This window comes from Hippocampus zosterae, chromosome 18 (assembly GCF_025434085.1).
Source record: "Hippocampus zosterae strain Florida chromosome 18, ASM2543408v3, whole genome shotgun sequence".
In the NCBI taxonomy this organism is placed as follows: Eukaryota; Metazoa; Chordata; class Actinopteri; order Syngnathiformes; family Syngnathidae; genus Hippocampus; species Hippocampus zosterae.
The window spans coordinates 11939576-11959206 of NC_067468.1; the positions used below are offsets into that span (position 1 = coordinate 11939576).

General features: G+C 45.1%; 3 protein-coding genes and 4 non-coding genes across 24 annotated transcripts; 3 read left to right on the plus strand and 4 right to left on the minus strand.

The window, feature by feature from the left end:
• Positions 1 to 508: 508 nt before the first annotated feature.
• Positions 509 to 2824, plus strand: gal3st1b (galactose-3-O-sulfotransferase 1b). 2 transcript variants are annotated; one of them, XM_052051632.1, is made up of 3 exons: positions 509 to 759; positions 1209 to 1351; positions 1481 to 2824. In XM_052051632.1, the coding sequence occupies exons 1-3, from the start codon at positions 754 to 756 to the stop codon at positions 2616 to 2618; spliced, it is 1287 nt and encodes a 428-aa protein (XP_051907592.1). In that variant the 5' UTR covers positions 509 to 753; the 3' UTR covers positions 2619 to 2824. The 2 variants fall into 2 exon arrangements, with proteins under 2 accessions (XP_051907592.1, XP_051907591.1); XM_052051631.1 differs by lacking the exon at positions 509 to 759 and having other exon boundaries at positions 1197 to 1351.
• A 1109-nt stretch (positions 2825 to 3933) lies between these two features.
• On the minus strand, positions 3934 to 4004 carry trnag-gcc (transfer RNA glycine (anticodon GCC)). The gene has a single exon. It is a non-coding gene; the product is annotated as a tRNA-Gly (tRNA).
• Positions 4005 to 4362: 358 nt separating this feature from the next.
• On the minus strand, positions 4363 to 4433 carry trnag-gcc (transfer RNA glycine (anticodon GCC)). Its single transcript has one exon. It is a non-coding gene; the product is annotated as a tRNA-Gly (tRNA).
• Positions 4434 to 4730: 297 nt separating this feature from the next.
• Positions 4731 to 4802, plus strand: trnad-guc (transfer RNA aspartic acid (anticodon GUC)). Its single transcript has one exon. It is a non-coding gene; the product is annotated as a tRNA-Asp (tRNA).
• A 130-nt stretch (positions 4803 to 4932) lies between these two features.
• Positions 4933 to 5004, minus strand: trnae-cuc (transfer RNA glutamic acid (anticodon CUC)). Its single transcript has one exon. It is a non-coding gene; the product is annotated as a tRNA-Glu (tRNA).
• A 508-nt stretch (positions 5005 to 5512) lies between these two features.
• Positions 5513 to 13074, plus strand: LOC127591399 (interleukin-31 receptor subunit alpha). 5 transcript variants are annotated; one of them, XM_052051538.1, is made up of 15 exons: positions 5513 to 5898; positions 6042 to 6092; positions 6470 to 6529; positions 6615 to 6735; positions 7011 to 7159; positions 7254 to 7432; positions 8098 to 8233; positions 8312 to 8400; positions 8587 to 8779; positions 9211 to 9423; positions 9527 to 9661; positions 10305 to 10454; positions 10556 to 10781; positions 10863 to 10947; positions 11888 to 13074. In XM_052051538.1, exons 1-15 carry the CDS (start codon positions 5829 to 5831, stop codon positions 12128 to 12130), a joined length of 2100 nt encoding a protein of 699 aa, XP_051907498.1. In that variant the 5' UTR covers positions 5513 to 5828; the 3' UTR covers positions 12131 to 13074. The 5 variants fall into 5 exon arrangements, with proteins under 5 accessions (XP_051907498.1, XP_051907495.1, XP_051907500.1 ...); XM_052051535.1 differs by having other exon boundaries at positions 5514 to 5898; positions 9208 to 9423; XM_052051540.1 differs by having other exon boundaries at positions 5517 to 5898; positions 6042 to 6117; positions 9208 to 9423.
• On the minus strand, positions 7208 to 19260 carry srek1 (splicing regulatory glutamine/lysine-rich protein 1). Of its 13 annotated transcripts, none has more exons than XM_052051627.1 (15): positions 19005 to 19258; positions 18706 to 18839; positions 15851 to 15966; positions 15449 to 15595; positions 15133 to 15311; positions 14746 to 14876; positions 14569 to 14671; positions 14308 to 14409; positions 14171 to 14239; positions 13984 to 14089; positions 13529 to 13693; positions 12622 to 13117; positions 11103 to 12234; positions 10621 to 10801; positions 7208 to 10444 (listed from the first exon to the last, which is right to left on the minus strand). In XM_052051627.1, exons 1-11 carry the CDS (start codon positions 19130 to 19132, stop codon positions 13583 to 13585), a joined length of 1326 nt encoding a protein of 441 aa, XP_051907587.1. In that variant the 5' UTR covers positions 19133 to 19258; the 3' UTR covers positions 7208 to 10444; positions 10621 to 10801; positions 11103 to 12234; positions 12622 to 13117; positions 13529 to 13582. The 13 variants fall into 13 exon arrangements, with proteins under 13 accessions (XP_051907587.1, XP_051907586.1, XP_051907585.1 ...); XM_052051626.1 differs by having other exon boundaries at positions 12622 to 13122; XM_052051625.1 differs by having other exon boundaries at positions 13462 to 13693.
• Positions 19261 to 19631: the final 371 nt, after the last annotated feature.

Consider the following 19631-nt stretch of genomic DNA (forward strand, 5'->3'; position numbering starts at 1 on the left):
TCACATCTGCACTATTGAAACAAGACGATTTGCTTTTTCTAAATACATGAAAAATAATACAAAAATAAAATAATAATAATAATAATAATAATAGGGGCGGCCCGGTAGTCCAGTGGTTAGCACGTCGGCTTCACAGTGCAGAGGTACCGGGTTCGATTCCAGCTCCGGCCTCCCTGTGTGGAGTTTGCATGTTCTCCCCGGGCCTGCGTGGGTTTTCTCCGGGTGCTCCGGTTTCCTCCCACAGTCCAAAAACATGTGTGGCAGGCTGATTGAACACTCTAAATTGTCCCTAGGTGTGAGTGTGAGTCCGAATGGTTGTTCGTTTCTGTGTGCCCTGCGATTGGCTGGCAACCGATTCAGGGTGTCCCCCGCCTGCTGCCCGAAGACAGCTGAGATAGGCTCCAGCATCCCCCGCGACCCTAGTGAGGATCAAGCGGCTCGGAAGATGAATGAAAAATAATAATGAGCAAAATTGGGGGTTAGCGTGTTGGTTTGGTGCTCTCGGCAAGCCTCGTTTCTCAATACAGTCCAGAATATATTAATTAGTAGAGCTTAGCATACCCGTAGTATGGTTGTCAAACTATGCAGGTGGGAGTTCATTGACCAAAGCGGTGAGAAAAATAGGGGAGGGGAGGAGCCTGTGGTGCTTTGTCATTAGGTGTCAGCCAATCAATGAACATTGACAGGACAATGTAGGATTGTTTGACCAGTTTTCCCTCGGTCACGACCACTTGATAACGCGTCGGCGCTCATATGCAGGTAAATAACCGTCTTCTCTGGTTAATATATGGCTAATGCTAGTTTAGGCAAATGGAAATCCATCCATCCTTTATCCCTGCCGCTCATCCCAACGAGGGTGGAGGCGTAGTTTTCATTCAATGTGCCAAGACCCTCACTGAGTTATCACAGAGGGAGACGACGTTGATCAAAATGTATTTGTCAAGAGCCAAAACAACTTTTGATAACCTATTTGGGGCATTTTAACCTGATAGGAAGTCACAATAGTGTGGTGTTAAACATGGTTTTTTTCGCTCCCCAACTATAAATATGTTTAAAGTGTAAACATGGGGGGGGGGGGGGGTTGTGTTTCGTTGAGCTCAGCAGTGTTCTCCTTTTATCTATTCCTGGATTCGCTCCACTTATAGGGTGAGCCCACTATAACGATTCATATATTCCAGGCTATTTTTAATTATCAAATGTCGTTTCAGGTTTTCCTACTGGACTTCAAAATGTTGCATGTAGCAGGAAACAAGCGCACCACCGTAACGCGAGGCTTCGTTCTATGGCTTCTATTGACCAACATCATGATTCTCGTATATCGCTTGACTTTGCCAATGCAAGTGGACATCAGGTAATGGAGAAAAAAAAAATTGCAATAGGCCGAACGTTTAGCAGCTACGGATTCGATAAGTACAATCTTCTCTAGTATAGCAATTTTGATGGCTCTCTGTGTAAAAGGGGGCTTGCGGTTTTCTTCCAGAGATGCCACTTGTACCCTCAACATGGGCAAACCATTCAACGAGAACCTTCCCCGGCCTTCTCGAAGGCTCCAGACGGACACGTGCGCTCCTTCGGGGAACATCATGTTCCTAAAGACGCACAAAACAGCCAGCAGCACTCTTCTCAACATCCTCTTCCGCTTCGGAGAAAAACACAAACTCAAGTTCGCCTTCCCCAACGGCCGCAATGACTTTTTCTATCCGTCGCCTTTCCGTCGCTGGCAAGTGAAGAGCTACCAACCCGGCCAGTGCTTCAACGTAGTGTGTAACCACATGCGCTTCCACCCCGCTGAGGTGGGGGCGCTGTTGCCCCCCGACGCCACCTACGTCACCATCCTGCGCCATCCGGCCTGCGTCCTGGAGTCGGCCTTCCACTACTACCACAGGGCTGTGCCCTTTACTTGGAAAATAGGTGGCCGCGACAAACTGGAGGAGTTCCTCAGGAGTCCTCGGACCTACTACAGTGCTCACGCCTACAACGCTTTCTACCTGAAGAACTTGCTCTTATTCGACTTGGGCTCGGACAACAACTTGGACGCGGACCATCCCGACGTGACGGAGGCCATTCAGAGTTTGTCCCAAAGGTTCCACCTGGTGCTCATTGCGGAATATTTTGACGAGTCGCTCATCCTCCTGAAGGAGACGCTTTGCTGGAGCATGGAGGATATTTTGTATTTCAAACTTAATGCTCGCATGAGCGCCTCCGTCTCTCGTCTGACCCCAGAATCCAGGGCCAGGGCTTTGGGGTGGAATGGCGCCGACTGGAGGCTCTACCGACACTTCAACGCCACCTTGTGGGACAAGGTGGAGGAGTACGGGCGGGAGAGGATGAAGCGGGACGTGGCCGAGCTCCGAAGGAGAAACGCAGAGATGAGAGCATTGTGCTTGGAAGGGGGAGAGGCGGTGGAGGCGCTACGCATCAGAGACCGCCGCTTCCTACCCTGGCAGCCCCTGGGAGTGAAGTCCATCCTGGGATATAACGTGAGGAAAGACATCCATCCCGAGTTTAGGAGCACATGTGAGAAGATGCTCACGCCGGAAATACAATACTTGGCGGACTTGGGGGTCAGTCTCTGGCTTACGAGACTTTGGGGATGGTTAAAAGATGCCATTTCCTAAGGCCCGCCCCAAATTCATGGAGTTGAGCAGCCTTGGGCCGACACCAGGTCGTATAATCCGCATCCCTCTTCTCCTCTGAGAGCAATCCATAATTTTTTTTGGAGGTGCAGCAAATTCCACAGTGATTTTATTGAACTGACTGTATAATTGCGTGATTATTTCAAAGTTGTCATATGCCGCTTACATAAAGGCTTCAATGTAATTCATCTTTGATGTCATTTGTCTCTATTTAGCAGCTCTCTGCTTCACTAGTCTCTCCGTTTTATTCTTCAGGGGCTTTTCGGTTACTTTGCGTTTTCTCTTTCAAGTTCACCTGGTTTGGGTTTCACTTTATCTGGTTCTGATGGTTTATTTTTGTCACCAGCCATTTTTTTCAGTGCAGAGATTATTTGAATTAATTTTGACATTCTTTCATTTCAACTTCGAGGCATTTTGAGTTGTGCTTTACTTAACATCATCAATTGGTACAGTTCAGTTAAAATCCCCATTTTTATCATTTGTGAACAGCGAATCTATTACATTAGGCTCGGTCGTTATTCAAAGCAGTTATACAGCGTCTATATCTCGATATGCAATGAACAGACTTAACACAAAGAGTTTTGTACGTTTCCGCTCACTTCATCTACTCTTGACACTTAAAGCGTTCATCGTCACATGTACATGCACGTCAGATAGCCATCTCGCAATTTATGCCACAACTGCATACGTTTCAATAATCGGTCACGTCAATTCAATCAGTTTCTCTGTTCAGCAATCACCGCTAAACTTTCATCGTTACATCTAAAACATCCGGACACGTAGCCACATCGAAGCTCCTTAATACAAAGTAATCGTGTCAATTTGTCACGCGATACGCTTTATAAACAGTCAATCACGTCAAGTGACCACAATGTTCCGTCTTTAAAAACACGTTGCTGTTTCCATCAATTGCCTTCTTTTCGGACGTTTTCAATAAGATGCTGGCGAAGGAAAATAGGAACTCGCACTCACCATGGGTTGAAATTGTTGTTTGAATGGATTCGATGACACTTGACGCTGATGGTGAAATTGTGTTTGTGGCGTCGGTCACGGGTTAAAGTATCTGCGTTAGTCGATTCAATTTAATCATGTATTTCCTTTAACGTTAGTGCTGTTGGACACGGTATCGGACCAAGCGTTCCGACACACCTGTGTAGAATTCATGACGTAGAGCGGCGACCAATCTGATGACGTCATCAAAAACCGTCCTGGTGGGACCTCTGAAGTCTGCATTCAACAGTGGTTAAAAAAAGCTCCAAACAATTTCGTACTTGATTGGAAGTTGGAAAAATAACTGTGCATTGGCCGGGAATCGAACCCGGGCCTCCCGCGTGGCAGGCGAGAATTCTACCACTGAACCACCAATGCTTACAATGAAGCTGTAAAGAATGTATTATATAATGCTGCGTTTGAAGCGGAAGTACATTTGCTTGTGTCTTGAATATATATCGACAACCCTAACTCCATTAACTCCAACACGTCCACGATATAACACTATCCATCCATCCATCCATTGTGTAAAGTGGTTTGATTCTCACCAATGTCACGGGCGTTCTGGAGCCTATCCCAGCTGTCTTCGGGCAGTAGGCGGGGTACAATCAGAACTGGTTGCCAGCCATTCGCAGGGCATACATAGACGAAGAACCATCCGCGCTCACATTCACACTGGGACAATTTAGAGTAGCCAATCAATATCACAAACAGCACAAAAAATGAAAACAACAGTTGCATTGGCCGGGAATCGAACCCGGGCCTCCCGCGTGGCAGGCGAGAATTCTACCACTGAACCACGAATGCTTGCAAATAGTGGCAGACAATGTTTTATAAGAAGTAAAAAAACATCTGCAACGACGTCAAAAGTGCTGTATTTAGTTGGGGTTTGGTGGATACGTGACAGTCGAGAAATCAACCATTGAACTACCAACACCCAGACGGCAGTTCACACATACCCTTAACCCTTACCATAACTCTACACTCAAAGCAATGTCGGTCTTAAAGGTATTATCAATTGTAGCCCTGACCTGAACTCGTCGTAATCAGTAACTCATAAGTTTTACTTCTTGATAATGACTGAATATTAGGGCTAACACATACTCCTCGTTAGTATAGTGGTGAGTATCCCCGCCTGTCACGCGGGAGACCGGGGTTCGATTCCCCGACGGGGAGATACGTTTTTGAAATTATTTTAAAATAGTATATCATACGGCCTTCACGACTCGCGTTCTGCGAGAGTTGTTTTGAAATTTCCTTAAATGATTTCGTTCAAAATTACAACAATTAAAAAACGAAAACTAAGTTCCCTGACCGGGAATCGAACCCGGGCCGCGGCGGTGAGAGCGCCGAATCCTAACCACTAGACCACCAGGGACCACGTCATTTGTTTCGCATAGGTTCAACTAATTCTAATGTAAAGAATTTTGCAAAGTGACCACATGGTTCCTTTATTTTGACATATTAAAGCCCTTTCTCAAGTGATGAAAGTGTCTTCCTCTTTTGGACAATGTAGTGTTCATGGTTGGTTTCATGTACAAGACCATGCATTTCATTTTAAGATAAATATTTACGTGGATATCTATTTTCATGATTGAAGGGTTTTGTTTTGGGTTTATTTATTTATTTTACTCATGTACAAGACCATGCATTTCATTTTAAGATAAATATTTACGTGGATATCTATTTTCATGATTGAAGGGTTTTGTTTTGGGGTTTTTTATTTATTTTTTTTACACAATGTTCCCTTTCATGGACTCAATAGTCTTGCCTACGTTGATTGCAAAGCTTGATTTGGAAGGGTGTCAAAACCCACGTTTTCCTCACACGATGTTGACAGATACTGAGTATGATAAAGAAAGGGGATTTTTTTAAATCATTTTTTTTCATTTAAACAGCAACATTTTGAACTGTTTCAAGTCAAGGATGACACATTAAGGAGAGAAAATGTGGGATGTGTTAAGACGCAACAGAGTAAGAGAAAGATGTTGACTGAAAGGTTGATTTTTTTTTGTTCCATATACGGTAATCATTTGAGTAAGTCATTGAAGCCTGAAGGACTTCCTGTGACACAGGGGAGTCAACTTTTTCATTCAAACTGCACACTCAAATGGCTTTTCAACTCACATATAAGTACTCTACAGATTTGCTCCGTGGTCTTATCATAGTTTGTATTTGTATGTTCGTTTAGGTGTGGTTGTCATGATCAGGAGCATGTTTGGACGTCTGTGTGAGCTCCTCAAACACTGCCAGCTTCGACTTCTTCTCATTGGTGAGTCACATTCATTTCCTGCAGCCCATTCGTGATTATATAAATATAAATATATATTTTTTTTAATTATATACATATGTATGTATATAACTTTTGGATTTGTTTGGTTTTATTTTGGGTGGTGGTGGGGGGGGGGGTCTCAGGTGTGATTCTGGAGTCATGCGTGGCGTGCTCGTCAGGACAGATTGAACCAGGTGGGCATTGGTGTTTAATGTCTGGGTACCATACACACCCACACCCACACAAATATCCCTTTAACTCATCGGATTGACAGATTTAATGTCTATACACCACAACTTTACTGTACTTTATCGATCTACTCCTCTGATGCATCATGTTGACATGACTGTTGACATATTTTACATTTATTCAGATCATATTAAATGTCATGCACCTCAACAATGCAATATTTCTTGCGTCACATTTGACGTCTGTAGACCCCTAACGTAATAATACATTGGTGTAAACTGTAATGTGTTATCCACCACTGATGTAGTGTAGCTGCACTAACTTTAATGTATACGCCTCTTATTTAGCATATAGGCATAATGATGTCTTGGTGTTGTTTCAGTGTCCTGCAGGTCGGATAATTACACATCCAAGTACAAGCACTGCCGCCTTGCCTTGCCGGGTAACTAACGAATCATCACCCCAAAAGTCAGGCTGTGGACTGAAAGTTATTTTATAAAGGTTTTATTATTTTATTTTTGGGTCAGGTGGTGTTGCTGGCATGGAATGTTTTGGAAAATTTCACTCTCAGGGTTTGATAACATGTCATTGGAGACGTGGAGCAGCCAGGGAAGAGCAGGCAAAGTTCACCCTTGTTATCCGGCAAAAGTGAGTGGTGCTGAATTGTCAAAAACAAATACAACACCACCACCTCCCAAAAAACAACAGCCTCCCAAAAAAATAAATAAAATAAAATAAAAAATGTGTAACAACTACAGTATCATAAAAAACACATTTTACAAAACAGCATACACATTACAAAAATGATTTTTAAAAAACCTATAAAAAAATTAATCAAGTCCACAAAATACTTCAAAATAACAGAGAGCACAAAAAGACTATCAAAGATGTTTTTTGATTGAAAGCTTTGTGACTTCCATCAGGAATGACCAATACTGTAAAGTGTACAAGACCACGGAGGACACGTTGACAAACATCGAAGTGTTCGATCGTAACTTGACCGTGGAGGTTCTGGAACAGATCGGATCCAAATGCTCCAAAGATATCGTCACAGCGCATTACAGCAACCTCTGTAGGTTCTTCTGCCAACTTTCATTTACACTGACTTTTTTTGGGGGGCGGCGGGGGGGTCATGCCTGTTATGTTTAACGGTCGCCCTGTTTCAGTGCGCTGCGGACCACCGCGACGCGTCACTTTCAGGCGTCATTCGCACGGTTGGGTCGACGTCAGCACTCAGTGGAGTCCGGACGACGCCAGGGTCATCACATCTGTCTGCGTGCGTCACAAAAAGGTCACAGACCACCGTGACAACCCCCATCGCCATGACGATGGACAATGGCACCAGGTTGATTTAATAGCTCACAATTTTCCTTTTTTTAATATCTTGTTATTTTCTACTCAAAATTTAATGCAGGTGCATTGACACGGAGAGCACGATATCAAAACCTAAAGCTGGTGTATCGATACAGACAAGACGGTATCGCTGTGATTTTTATGAACTGACACGGAGATCACGATACGGAATTCGATGTCGGCAGTCGATACCAAGTCAACGATATTCCTAACGACACGATGGCTGTTGTGTTATGGCTGTCATATTTTGGCCTCATCGTTTTCTGCTTGCTTATTTTCTGGACATTTTTTTTGTGCTGCTGTGGTAAGGCAGCTTCCTCTTTGGCTTATCGGCTCCATCAAACTTATTTTATGTGTGTCATGCTACGTTACATAGTTTGCAGCAAAAACCAAAAAAAAAAAAAAAAACATGAACGCTTTGGACACTCCACTAGGTACAATTAGTCAGTGATTGTGTACATTGTGGAGTGGTTATAAGTAGGTGTACAGTTCTCAAAATAACGGGTGAGAAAAAGAGGAAGAAATGCAGGAAGAAACTGAAGGAAAAGGTCGAGGATTGAAGGAAGCGAGGAAGGAAATGCATTGCTACTTTTGGCTTACCCTAATATTAAGATCTGGATGCCATCTCGAATATTTTTTTCTCCCCCTGCGGTGTAGACATGTTGCCAGGGTGCCGCCGGGTGTCATCTGGCGGGTGTGAAGGGCTTGCCGGTGCTTGAGGTTCAAGTGGCTTGTGAGACCAACGACAAGTGTTCTCAGTGTCCATGGAGTCATGTTTACACGCTCCCGCCGGGTGAAGCATCATCTTTGGGACACGATAAACCCCATGTGTCACTATGACTATTATTAATATTGATTCACGCATCACCAGAGCTGACCAGTCCGCCACTTGGCCTCCACGTAATGGAAAACAAGATGGCCGACAGAGGAGGACAAAGAATTATCTCGCTGACATGGACGGTATAGTTATTTGACAAAGCATAACTTTGCAAAGGATAGCTAGCATAATTCCATCGCAGCATTGTCGTAGCAAAACAACTATCTAGCACAGCTTAGTTTAGCATATGAATGTTAATATATATTGAAAGATTTTTTTTAAACAAACATACCTTCGTTCATACAAACCGATTTTGATTTTCTTTTCAGTTCTTGGAGGGACATGACGGCTTTAATGTGTCTGTGGCCAAATTGTCAGGAGAGCCTCCCCGGGAGGTCCTCAGCGTAGCACGGCCGCCCATCAAGTTGCTGCTGTCCAACTCCGCCTTTCAAGTCCACGTCTCTGCTTTCACCAATGTTAGCATGTCACCGGCTGCTAGCATCACTGTGATGCCACCGCGTGGTCAGTATAATGGTGCCAGATGTCTGTCAGCCATTTTAGACTAATGTCGACCATTTCATGATATCAATGGGTGTCAATACAAACATCACAATGTGATGCCAGGGTAATTTCACTGAGATTTTGATGTCACTAACCCATGCTGGAATGTCCATAACAATGTTGCAGTATCAGGACTTGATGTTGGTATCGTGATACAAAGATCACTATATCAATATTTGACATTGATATCTTGATACGATTATCCTGGTTAGACACCAGTTTGTTGATACTGAAACATCAATACCTCTATTCAATGCAGATGTATTACAGTAATATGAAGATGACAATATTGGTCATTGCTGCTGGGTTCTTCATGCAGAAATCGCGATACTAATGTCTGCAATATCACAATTTAATGGCATCACATACCCTTAACATGAATGTTCCAGAAGATGATGACAGCGTCTCTGATGATGGCGGTAGACTGAGCGTGCGTGTCCACAACCAGACCACCTTCACTGTTTTGTGGAAGGACGACTTAGTCAAGAAGTACAAGTGCTTCTGTCTGGAGTGGAGTGCAACCCATGGACCAAATCCACCAAAGCTGTTCTATAAATCCTTCTATGAGGAAGTCATCAACTTCTGGACGCTGTTTAATATCCCAGGTGACACTTGTACTATCGTATGTTGATATACAATACAATACATATTCAGTGTATTTGTAAACACGAAGTACAGTTGTTTTGATTGTTAGCTTTCTGCTTCCAGAGCGACTGCGGGCTTACACCAGCTACGACGTCTGGCTACACGTGCGTGACCAACAGCAAACGTGCAACCTTAAGCAAGTGAATAACAGCCAGGAGGCCACCTACGCCAAAGCACGCTTCTACTTCCGGGAAGGATGTAAGCGTCTTTATTTTTAAAAAAATATTTATCAAATATCAATGTGGATTTCGCAATCGTGAGCTATGTCACGAAACACCAGCACTTAAAGTGTTATCATGTGGCAATATCACAGTCTTAGTTTCGATAGCCTTAAAGAGCCGGACTGTGTTCTCGGTCAGCGATCTTGCGATTGATTCACCACCATCGCATAGTGATAACATGTTGTCGGCGTTGCCAAATCATCGTCAAATAGTGATTGTGTGTGTTCAGTATTGATAGACTAGTATGGAATAGCAACATTGCGGTTTCAGGATCTAAACAGCAGTGTCAAATATGAAGACTGGGACTTTTGTATTGATACGCATAAATTTTGGAGCAAAGCCGTGCTGAAGGTATCGAAATGCTGGCACATGATATAGACATTGGGATATCACTATTTATACACCACGCTTGATTAGTAATATGGCCATTTCTACACAAATGTCAATTCGATATCGGTAACGATATGGCAGCATCAGATACCAATACTGTGATCTCAGTATAAATACACCAATATCAAACAGAGATATCGGGATGGTATAAATCTATTTCAGTACAGTATTGATACACAAGCAACAAATATCGATACAGTGCGGTTGCGTCAAGACCTGTTTCCTGTTAGCTCCGGTGAGCGCTCCTTCCAACGTCAGCGTGGTGTCCGTCACGTCGACCTCTCTGGAGCTGCGATGGTCGTCTATCTCCCAGGAGAACCGGCGCGGGTTCCTGCTGGGCTATGTGATCCACTATGCCGAGGATCGGCAGCTAGAGAGAAGTAAGACCCAAGGTTTCATTGGTCGCTGAGGGTTGCAAATGAATGAATTTCCATAATATATTGCAAAACTAGCAGCCGGCTAATGCCACGTTCTCATACAGATATTAGCCTGGGACTGCGGGTCCACAAGTACACGCTGGAGGGTCTCCGTAGCGGGGTGGCATACCGGGTCCAGGTGTCCGGATTCACACGGGGCGGGCCGGGGGTCCGGAGCGGCGCCACGCTGGTGGAGACGCGGCGTGGAGGTCCAATTAACCTAACGGTACTTCTCACCATCTCCACCCTTGTTGTGATGACCGCCATGTTGGTGACGCCCCTCCTCAGAAGGTAAAACACAACGCACACACCTGTGCAGTCAAAAGGAAAACGCAACACGAAATCAACTTTGCCTATTCCCTGTCCACCAAGCAGGGCCAAAGTGGTCTTTTGGCCTAACATTCCCAACCCTGAAAGGAGCAAATCCATGCATAAACTCGGTGCACCAACACAACCGGTAAGTGTCTTGTCATGAATACAGGAGAGCAGAGGTAGAGATGTGCCTGTGAGTTTTGATTGGTCGTAGTTTTCTGACCCCCCCCCCTCCCCCAATCATTTCAAGAATTCTGACTTAGAAGTGTTTTGGTCGATGTGTGAAAGAAATTGGCTTACTTGAGCCAGAATCCATGGCAACACTGCTCCGGAGCCGGACGGAGTTGTGGTGTTGTCGCAGTTACTTAGGCTCCGCAATCCTTCCTGGTAAGGTGCCCCCCCCCACCCCCACTATTCCAAAATAAACAGATAACATTGAAAATGCACGCTACTTTCATTTTCCTGATGGAAAAAAACACATCGTTTTTTTTAGAGTGAAATATGGGCCAGCTTTGCCACAGTGCCTTTAATTCTGACGTAACAGGTGCTGCATGAGCAAAACAGAACAAAAAAGATGGAAAGTTAGCTCATGCTAACTGAAACAATACACCTTACCTGTTATTTTCAGATAGGAAACTTTTCTAACATGAGAACATGGTGGTTTTTTAGGGTGGAACATAACGGCCATGAATCATTCTCTTTTGTTTCCCTTAATTTGTTGCGTCTTTGTCATACACTAACTGATTCACTGACCCCCCCCCCCCCCATGTCGCTGCTGTCCGGTTTATTTTATTTATTTTTTTATTAATAAACCTAATAGAACATCATATATCATGCTCTCCCGCATTGCTGACTTGATATCTGTTTACGCTGTCGTATTTTTACAAAGTGTCCTCATTCTCAGAGCTCCAAAAATTACATCGGGCTTATTTGACCACAGTAAGGAGTACAAAGTACAAATGTGTTTTCAAATGTAGTGAAAGTAAACATTTCTCAGAAAATTACTCAAGTTGATCCCTGAAAATTTTACCCAATCCCACCAATCGCTTCCATTGACGCTCTGTTGTATTCTTCAGCTCCTTCAGCGCGTCGAAACGCTCAAGCTGGAAGAATGCATCGTGGAGAGACTGCTCGTCGTGGAGCTCCGAGTGCCGCCTTCCAAATGCCAGCAATCGGCCTGCGGCCATTCGGCTGCCGTCGATGAGGCGAGCGCGGCGAGCTCCCATGGTGCTCCCTTAGCCGCCCCCTTCAGCGGATACACCAGCTTGGACGTCATTCAGCAGCTGATGATGGGCAAAGAAGGGGCGCTCACGCGGAAGACTATGTGACGCAGTTTAGCGTCGAGTGCACACTCGTGTACGTTTGATGGGCATGGAAAACGTGTATTTGTCACAACCGTGATCCAGGAATTAAGTCCAATCGTTCTCCAGTCCTGCAGGGGGTGATGCATGAAGCACAAAAAAAATCACTTGTTTAAAAATGCATTTTTTGGTGTATTTTTTTTTTACTCAAACATCACGTCAAATAGAAGCTTGTGGACATGAAACCAATTTACAATCACATCAGTGCTCTCTTTTAAAAAAATAGAAGAAATCAAGTAATTTGTGGATTTATGACACAATACCGACTTCGTCTTTTGTAACCGATGCTTAGCGCTAGACGCTATGTTAATAAAAGTTTCCGATATTTTGTACAGTGGCAGCGTAGGCACTTTATGTTCGCTGCGTCACTTTCTTGCCTGACACGGACAACACTTTTTTTTTTTTAAAACAGTGTCACAAAAATTTTAAGAACTAAAACAGCAAAAGCTGGCTCTTACCCCAGTGTCACTCTGCTGCTTGAAAGGTACTGACATGAGAATGGGGATGAAGTCCTTCAGAGGTTACCAGCTTCGGCAGTAGTCGAGACTGGACGAAGGCTGTGTTTTCGTGTTTTAAGATCAGAAACCCCCTTTCACACTGCTTGTCAAATGCAGTCTTTTCCTGGCGTTGCTGTTCTGTGTGAAATGTAATGACACGGACAGGAAGTAGCGGTCGACCCATCCATTTGCCAGCTTCCGATAGGTTGGACCATAGGCGTAACAGAAGCAGGATAAAGTTTTTTTTTTTTAGTAGTAGTAACTATAAATGGCTGTCTAAGCAAGTTTTTTCCACAGTATTGCTGTTGTGCGTGAAAGTTATTGACAAAGAACAGCAGGGGAAGTCAACTTGCCAGTTGAATCCAGTAGAAGGATCACAGGCAGGATCCACAGCCGGGGCGTGAAGTTTGACACCCCTTTCAAAACGCCTATCAAAGCCAGATTTTTCCAGTGTTGGCTGTTCTGTGTGAAAAGTACCGACATACAATACGGGGTGTTCAATTTGATTCACCAGCGTCCGAGGCCGTTATAAGTTTAGGTTTACCACCCTCCTCTTTTTTTTTCCCCGACACTCGCGCACACACACTTTTCTTTTACACCTGCGCAACAAAACAAGGACTAAAAACAGTAAACGTGCCCACAAAAACATAAAAACAGGAAATAAAGCCTCCTCGTAAATGCCACGCCTCGAGCAGGAAACACGGGGGTTTCCTCCCTTTCAAGCTGCCAAAACAGACAAGTGAGGCTCACCGTTAACCGCCAATTTTGTGAGCACGTGCCGAAATTTTGCGCGACACGTACCGCCATTTCACACGCTCGCCGCTTCTTCCCGAGATGCAAAAATAGGACATTGTGGCGCTTCACTTGCCCTCCGGGCGGGGGTGGGGGGAAGTGACAACTTAAGTCAGTCAGTCGGGCGCTGTCAAACGGACATCCCGTCGCTGCGTGCTTTGTGGACACCGTTGTGCTGCGTGAAGGGGGGCGAGCGGGCGTCCTCGCAGGGCGAGGCCTCTCTGTCGTAATCCCGTCCTACCTGAAACATTCCACAGTGTCCATGTCAGATCGCAGTCGTAAGCCAACTGTAGCCCCTTTCACACTGCACATCAAAGATGGCCTACTTGGCGACATCCATTTTATGGGATCCACGACTCAAGAGGCTTTGATGAAGTGAAGGTAGGGCTTCTATTATGCAGGCTTATGTAGTGCTTTGGCGCCATCTTGTGGCATTTATAAATATTTCAATTATTTTTTTTCACAATTGATTTGGGATTACTGCCCGGGTAAACTATGTGTAAAAAAAAAGCTAACATGTGCCCGATTTACCTTGTGCGTTTTCTTGCCTCTCGGCCGCTCCTCGTCCTTACGGCTCCTCTTCCTCGATGAAGAGCGTTCCCGTGCTTCTCGGCTGCGTTCGCGTCGCTTTTTAATCCTGAAAACACACAAGTCAGAACAAGGCGGTGAACATTTCGTTTTGGTCATATCTTTTCATATTCAATTGCTTGAAAGTCACCTCTTTGGAGAGGGCGACCTGGCCCTTCTGGGAGGGCTCCTCGAGTGCCCCCGACTCCGCCGGCGGACCCTGTGAGTTGCATGGTCTGGTCAAAAATGTGTTCCTTCCACAAAACGGCGTGAGCATTCCGGACCCACCTGGAGTGGCTTCGGCTCCGCCGTCGGTCTCTGGAGCGAGAGCGCCTACCATGGCCACTTCGGGAAGCGCGTGCGTTGTTCCTTGGCCACTTCTGCGGCGGTCTGGAAGCACAAAGGTGGTCAGAACATGGCTACAGTGGAACGATAGTATCGGCCTTATTGTAACATATCATGAAACCATTAAAAGAATATGGTAAGGATATATTACATATATAAAAGAATATATACGTGCATGTCAATTTGAGTCAAGGGACGCCTCACCCGTGTTTGGAGCGTGATCTCCTACGCGAGCCGGAGTGAGATCGGGATCGCGATGGGCGGCGTGTTCTTCCAGAGTGAGCAACATAGTGTTTCTCCTTCTCCGCTGTGGACGACAGAAGACGGCGAACTGATTACCCCGACAGCGACGATGGCTCGGGACATGGGCCGCTGTCATACCTGGCTCGATGGCGGCGGCGATGGTGGACTGCGCCTCGCGCACGCGCTTCATCACACTCTCCAGTTGCTTGGCGGCGGCCTGCGGCGTCATCTCGGGAGGCTTCACGATGGCGTTGTTGGAATGGTTCACCCTGACGGTATCAAAATGAATGACATTTGCTTACCATCATTAACCAGGGTCATGACGGTCAGAATTATTTGACTAGCATTATTTTGAGCTTTAAAAGGAATCATAGGATGCCCGTGGGGTCTCCTTAGGCCACACCCTCCCTTTTACACAAATACACCACCTCATATGCTGAAATCCGAAAAGCTCTCAAAATTTACACAGATTGGATTTACGGGACCAAATCTGCCTCAATTTGAGCCAGGAAAAACTGTGCGTACTTGAGGGGCCGGTCTCCAAACATGACGCCGTTGAAGGTGAGCGCCCGGGCGACGGCATCCTGCTCGACGAACTCCACAAAAGCAAAGCGCGAGGGCTGCGTCTCATCACCCGCCATGCGCACAAACTTCACATCGCCGACCTGCTGGAAGAAGTCCAGGAGTTGCTCTGCCGTCGTGGTCTGTAAAGGGAAGACCATCAAATTACAACAACACAGGGGATTTCACTGCACGCAAATCTTGGAGGCGATTGCCCCCCCCCCCCACAAACTCTGTGTGACAGCGGTGATTGGGTGATGCGTTAATGGCCAGGACTCACCTGCGAGTTCAAGTTGCCTACGTAGACTGTCCTCCTGATTTCGTCCACCTTGGAGGGGTCCACATTGCCCATGAGGGGAGGCTGGGAGAGCGAGGCAGCGGCGGGGTCCACGGTGGCGGTCACATGGCCCACCAGGGGGAGGCTCAACTGCGTGCACGTGGCGGTAGGGTAGAGTAGAAGGTACAATTAACCGGAGTGGCCAGAATAGCTAATACACATTTGTGGTTGGGATGTACAGGGGGAACCTTGATTTAAAAGACTGATTGGAGGAAGGATTGTCCATTTTGAGCCCACTGCTAATTACGGCAATGCTAAGCTAATGTCCATGCTTAGCATTAGCTTTGATGAGACAGCTGCCCATGGTCATATATACAATGCGGAAGAAGCTTGTGTACAACTCACGTTCTGTAGCGGGGTGGGTGTTGGGATGGGGAGCAGACCCCTGCCGGGGAGCAAGCTGTGCACGGGGGCAGAGGGTGCCAAAAGCGACAAGGCCTTGGCCTCTTCCGGAATCTTCCCTGCAGGGTACACACAAACAGCAGCTGCTCCAAAAACAGTAAAAAAAATTCCCGTGCCTTTGTCCGTCTGTCTGTCACACACACACACACACACACACACACAGAGTCAACACGTCTTCTAATATCTTAACCGTTTATCTTATCACAGGCTAAAATAATCTACCATCGCTGTGTATCAACACTTTTTGGGTGTGTTGATCACCTGAACTTGAAATATGTTGCTTGTGAAATGTGTGCTTGTGTGTTTGTGAGATGGCAACACAAGGCAATCCCGGCGATGGAGGTAAACGCACATTAAGACGCAGCGACGACAACAAACTATCTTGCTCTCCTTGGTGCGGAGCATGGGACCTGTGCCAACAAGCACCCTGTTGCCATAGTAACGGTGGTAACATCTGAAGCTTCTGAGCTATGAAGAGATGGACCACTTCATTAGGTACACTCTTTATAATTGTGCGGTTTGTCGCACGAGTCCGCGACGGTGGCTTGGTGACACAGGCCCGACGACGGCACCGCGTGTTCCATTGAAATCAGGTCTGCGTCACACATCATCATCATCATCCATTTAAAGACTATTTAATCATAATGGCAAGCATCCACATGAGCTACAAAACGTCCGAGTGGGCTTGAGAAGAGGTCAGAAGATGTTCTCACTCTAGCTCGCTTTCTCTGTCACTACGGCAACGACAAGAGAAGCAAGTGTTAGTCATCCTCCCTCTTAGCATCCCGCCGCATCATCATGCCGGCTCAATCACAAACAAGCTGCAGCAGGAGAGAGAGAGATAAGGGGTGTATGGGGGAGGGCGGGAGGGTTGGACAATAATGATGATAATAATAATAATAATAATAATAAGACAGTGGTGCCTTGACTTATTGAAACCAAACCACATAACTTCATCTTAAGACAGTTGGCTAGCTTGATGCTAGCGCAATGTAAAAGTCAGAAGAGCGAACATAATTAGCTTATCTTTACTGGAGTATTTACATTATAATCCTTTAAACAAATGATATTTGGAGAATAAAAAAGGTGCAGCAACACATAAAGACAGAGTATATAATAATATTCACAGGAACATTTTCTTTCAATTGTGCGAAAAACAACCAATATAACTGCAGTTTACTTGTGACAGTCTTCCTCAGGTCTCGTCATCAAATATTATATGTACAAGTATGTGTGTATAAAACTGCCCCTTGGTGGCCAAGGTGCGCACACCAGAAGAAGGAAAATAATGGCCACTGAAATGATCATGATCACAAAATGTTGCGTTCTTCACATTATAATGGGGGTGGGGGGAGGTGCTTGAACAAATTAATAGAGTATCAATTAATTTCATGGTGTAAATGGAACCTGTCAGTCAAGGTACCACTATAATAAAAACAATAAAAACAACAAAAAACAAATATAAAAACACGACTACGCTCCAGAGAGAGAGAGATAGAGAGAGAGAGAAAACCACCTTTTTGAGACAGCAGAAGTTGAACATGGGGTGGGGGGATAAAATGTATGAAAAGAAAAGAAAAAAAAAAAAAAGAGACAAGGTGTCCATCTTGGAGGGCTCCTGGTCTCATGATCACTGACGCCTCGTGGGGCCCCCCCGCCCCGTCATCGAGGACGTAGGCCTGGTTAACAATGCCTCAATGACTCAGGCTTAGTAGTGTGGTCGTGTATCTGATATGCACACATAATCACACAAAAAACAAACAAAAAGCCAAATTAATCAAGTCCGTCCAGGTAGCAACGTCTACTTTTGAGTTGCTGACAGGGGGAGGAGGGGAAAAAAATGGATTATGGCGTATTAGCAGCTTTGGTGGTTCTGCTTTATTTTAGTCTACTCCTGATGTATACTTCATTTATGTATCTTTCTCGCATCTAAATACATTCGGAAGTAGATAAACATGTCTCGTTCAGCCCGAGTCCACACCATCTGTACGGCTATGGAAGGCAAACATACACCATCTTTTAACCGCTTTCTTTACGACACCCAAAACATCCACAGGTCACTTTGACCCAGAAAACATGCAAACAACGAACGTTCACCATATTAGTCTTGCAATGTGTTGTACAGTATGTAGTCAAGTGTAATGAGTATCCATCCAGCCATTTTCTAGCCTGCTTTTTTCGAGGCTTATCCCAGCTGACTTTTAAGTGCAAGGCAGGATACTCCCTGGACTGGTTGCCAGCCAATTGCAGCCCTTATAGAGACAAAAAACATACACAAACAACCATTCACACTCAACTTTAGCATCACTGGACAATTTTGTTTTGAATTAATCTGGGATAGCTTTGTGGCAAGGACTGTAGAATATTCACACTCACTGATGGGCAATTTAGAGTCTTCTGTGAACCTAATATGCATGTTTTGGAAGAGTGCTGTGAGAAAAGAAACACAAGTACTGGAAAAAAAACATGCAAATTCTACACATGATTCAGGAAACTGAGTTTGGAACCTCAGAACTGTGATACTGACGTGCTAACCATGTTGCCTTGACCGGAAGTCGTCGTGCATTTCGAATATTAAAATAATTGAAACTCAGAAAGTCATTTATACCGTGGGAAGGGGTTGGGGGTGTGTGACTTTCAGCATCCACACAATGGAACGTAAAAGCTACTTGTTCGCATGCTATTCAGTTATAACCAATTAAGAAACTGCCACAAGTCAACCGCAAGACCGAATAGTTGACTAGAAAAGAAAGTCATTTTGAAGTCAAGACATTTTGATGCTTTTAGTTCGAACTCACCTTCGGCACAGGGTACAACTATGAGGGCTCTGTCCATAAAAACAGTGTTGGTGAGATGCTGCGCCACACCAACACTGGAAGATTCTCGATACTTGACATAGCACACTTTGGACGAGAAGGAGAGTGTGGTGTTGCTAAAGGGAGGGCAACAAAAAGGAGGAAATTACAAAGATTGAAAACAATCACCTGTGACGTCGTGATATGTTGGCTTTGGGAATTCTTTTATAACGAGGACCAAGCGCGAGCGGCACAGCCGCGGTGTCGCCTGATCCTGCCAAGCCGCCGCACATCGCTCTTACTCGGGTGGGTAGAGCCGCAGCTCCTCGATGTCCCCGAGGAAGCCGAAGAGAGTGCGCAGCTGCTCGCTGCTCACCGCGGAAGACAGATTGGTCACTTGGACGACGGCAGTCCCAGGGATCCCGCTCATCGTGAAAACTGACGTATTTAAGACTTCCAAAATGTTTATATCCGCCGAATAATTATTCGTCTTTTTTTACGTCGGGGGTGGAAAGATTCGCTGGCTTCTTTTGACTGGAAAAATGGGAAACCTAGGTAAGGTTGAAGCCCACTACCGCCCCCTGACGGTGCAGGTCGTAGTCTACATTCCAGATCTACGCTGATCAGAAAATTAACGGTAAACTTTCTACAAAAAAAAAACAAAATAAATAAAACGATACATCTGCCACACGTTTCAAGTACATTCGAAGTGGATTGTAATCGCATTTGAACACAAAAAGCACCAGAATACTCTCCATACACCACCTGCATGGTCAATACAGTCACAGTAGTGTTAATCAAAAATGAGTTTCATTACTACAAACTACATGTAATGTTATTGTAAACCACTTGAAATTTGAAAATAAAGCAATATAATGGCCATGTAAGTCTCCTTCCTGAAACATTCTTCGTATTATCTCGCGGAGCCT

Bases quoted from the DNA above. Each gene is read 5' to 3' on its own strand.
- gal3st1b (XM_052051631.1), top strand. From the start codon at position 1,197: ATGTCGTTTCAGGTTTTCCTACTGGACTTCAAAATGTTGCATGTAGCA. The intron at 1,352-1,480 runs GTAATGGAGAAA...GTTTTCTTCCAG, and splicing joins CCAATGCAAGTGGACATCAG to AGATGCCACTTGTACCCTCA.
- LOC127591399 (XM_052051535.1), top strand. From the start codon at position 5,829: ATGATCAGGAGCATGTTTGGACGTCTGTGTGAGCTCCTCAAACACTGC. The intron at 6,093-6,469 runs GTGGGCATTGGT...GTGTTGTTTCAG, and splicing joins GTCAGGACAGATTGAACCAG to TGTCCTGCAGGTCGGATAAT. The intron at 6,530-6,614 runs GTAACTAACGAA...TTTTTGGGTCAG, and splicing joins CTGCCGCCTTGCCTTGCCGG to GTGGTGTTGCTGGCATGGAA.
- srek1 (XM_052051627.1), bottom strand. From the start codon at position 19,132: ATGAGCGGGATCCCTGGGACTGCCGTCGTCCAAGTGACCAATCTGTCT. The intron at 15,596-15,850 runs GTGAGTTGTACA...ACGTGCACGCAG, and splicing joins CACCCACCCCGCTACAGAAC to TTGAGCCTCCCCCTGGTGGG. The intron at 14,877-15,132 runs GTACGCACAGTT...TGATACCGTCAG, and splicing joins TTTGGAGACCGGCCCCTCAA to GGTGAACCATTCCAACAACG.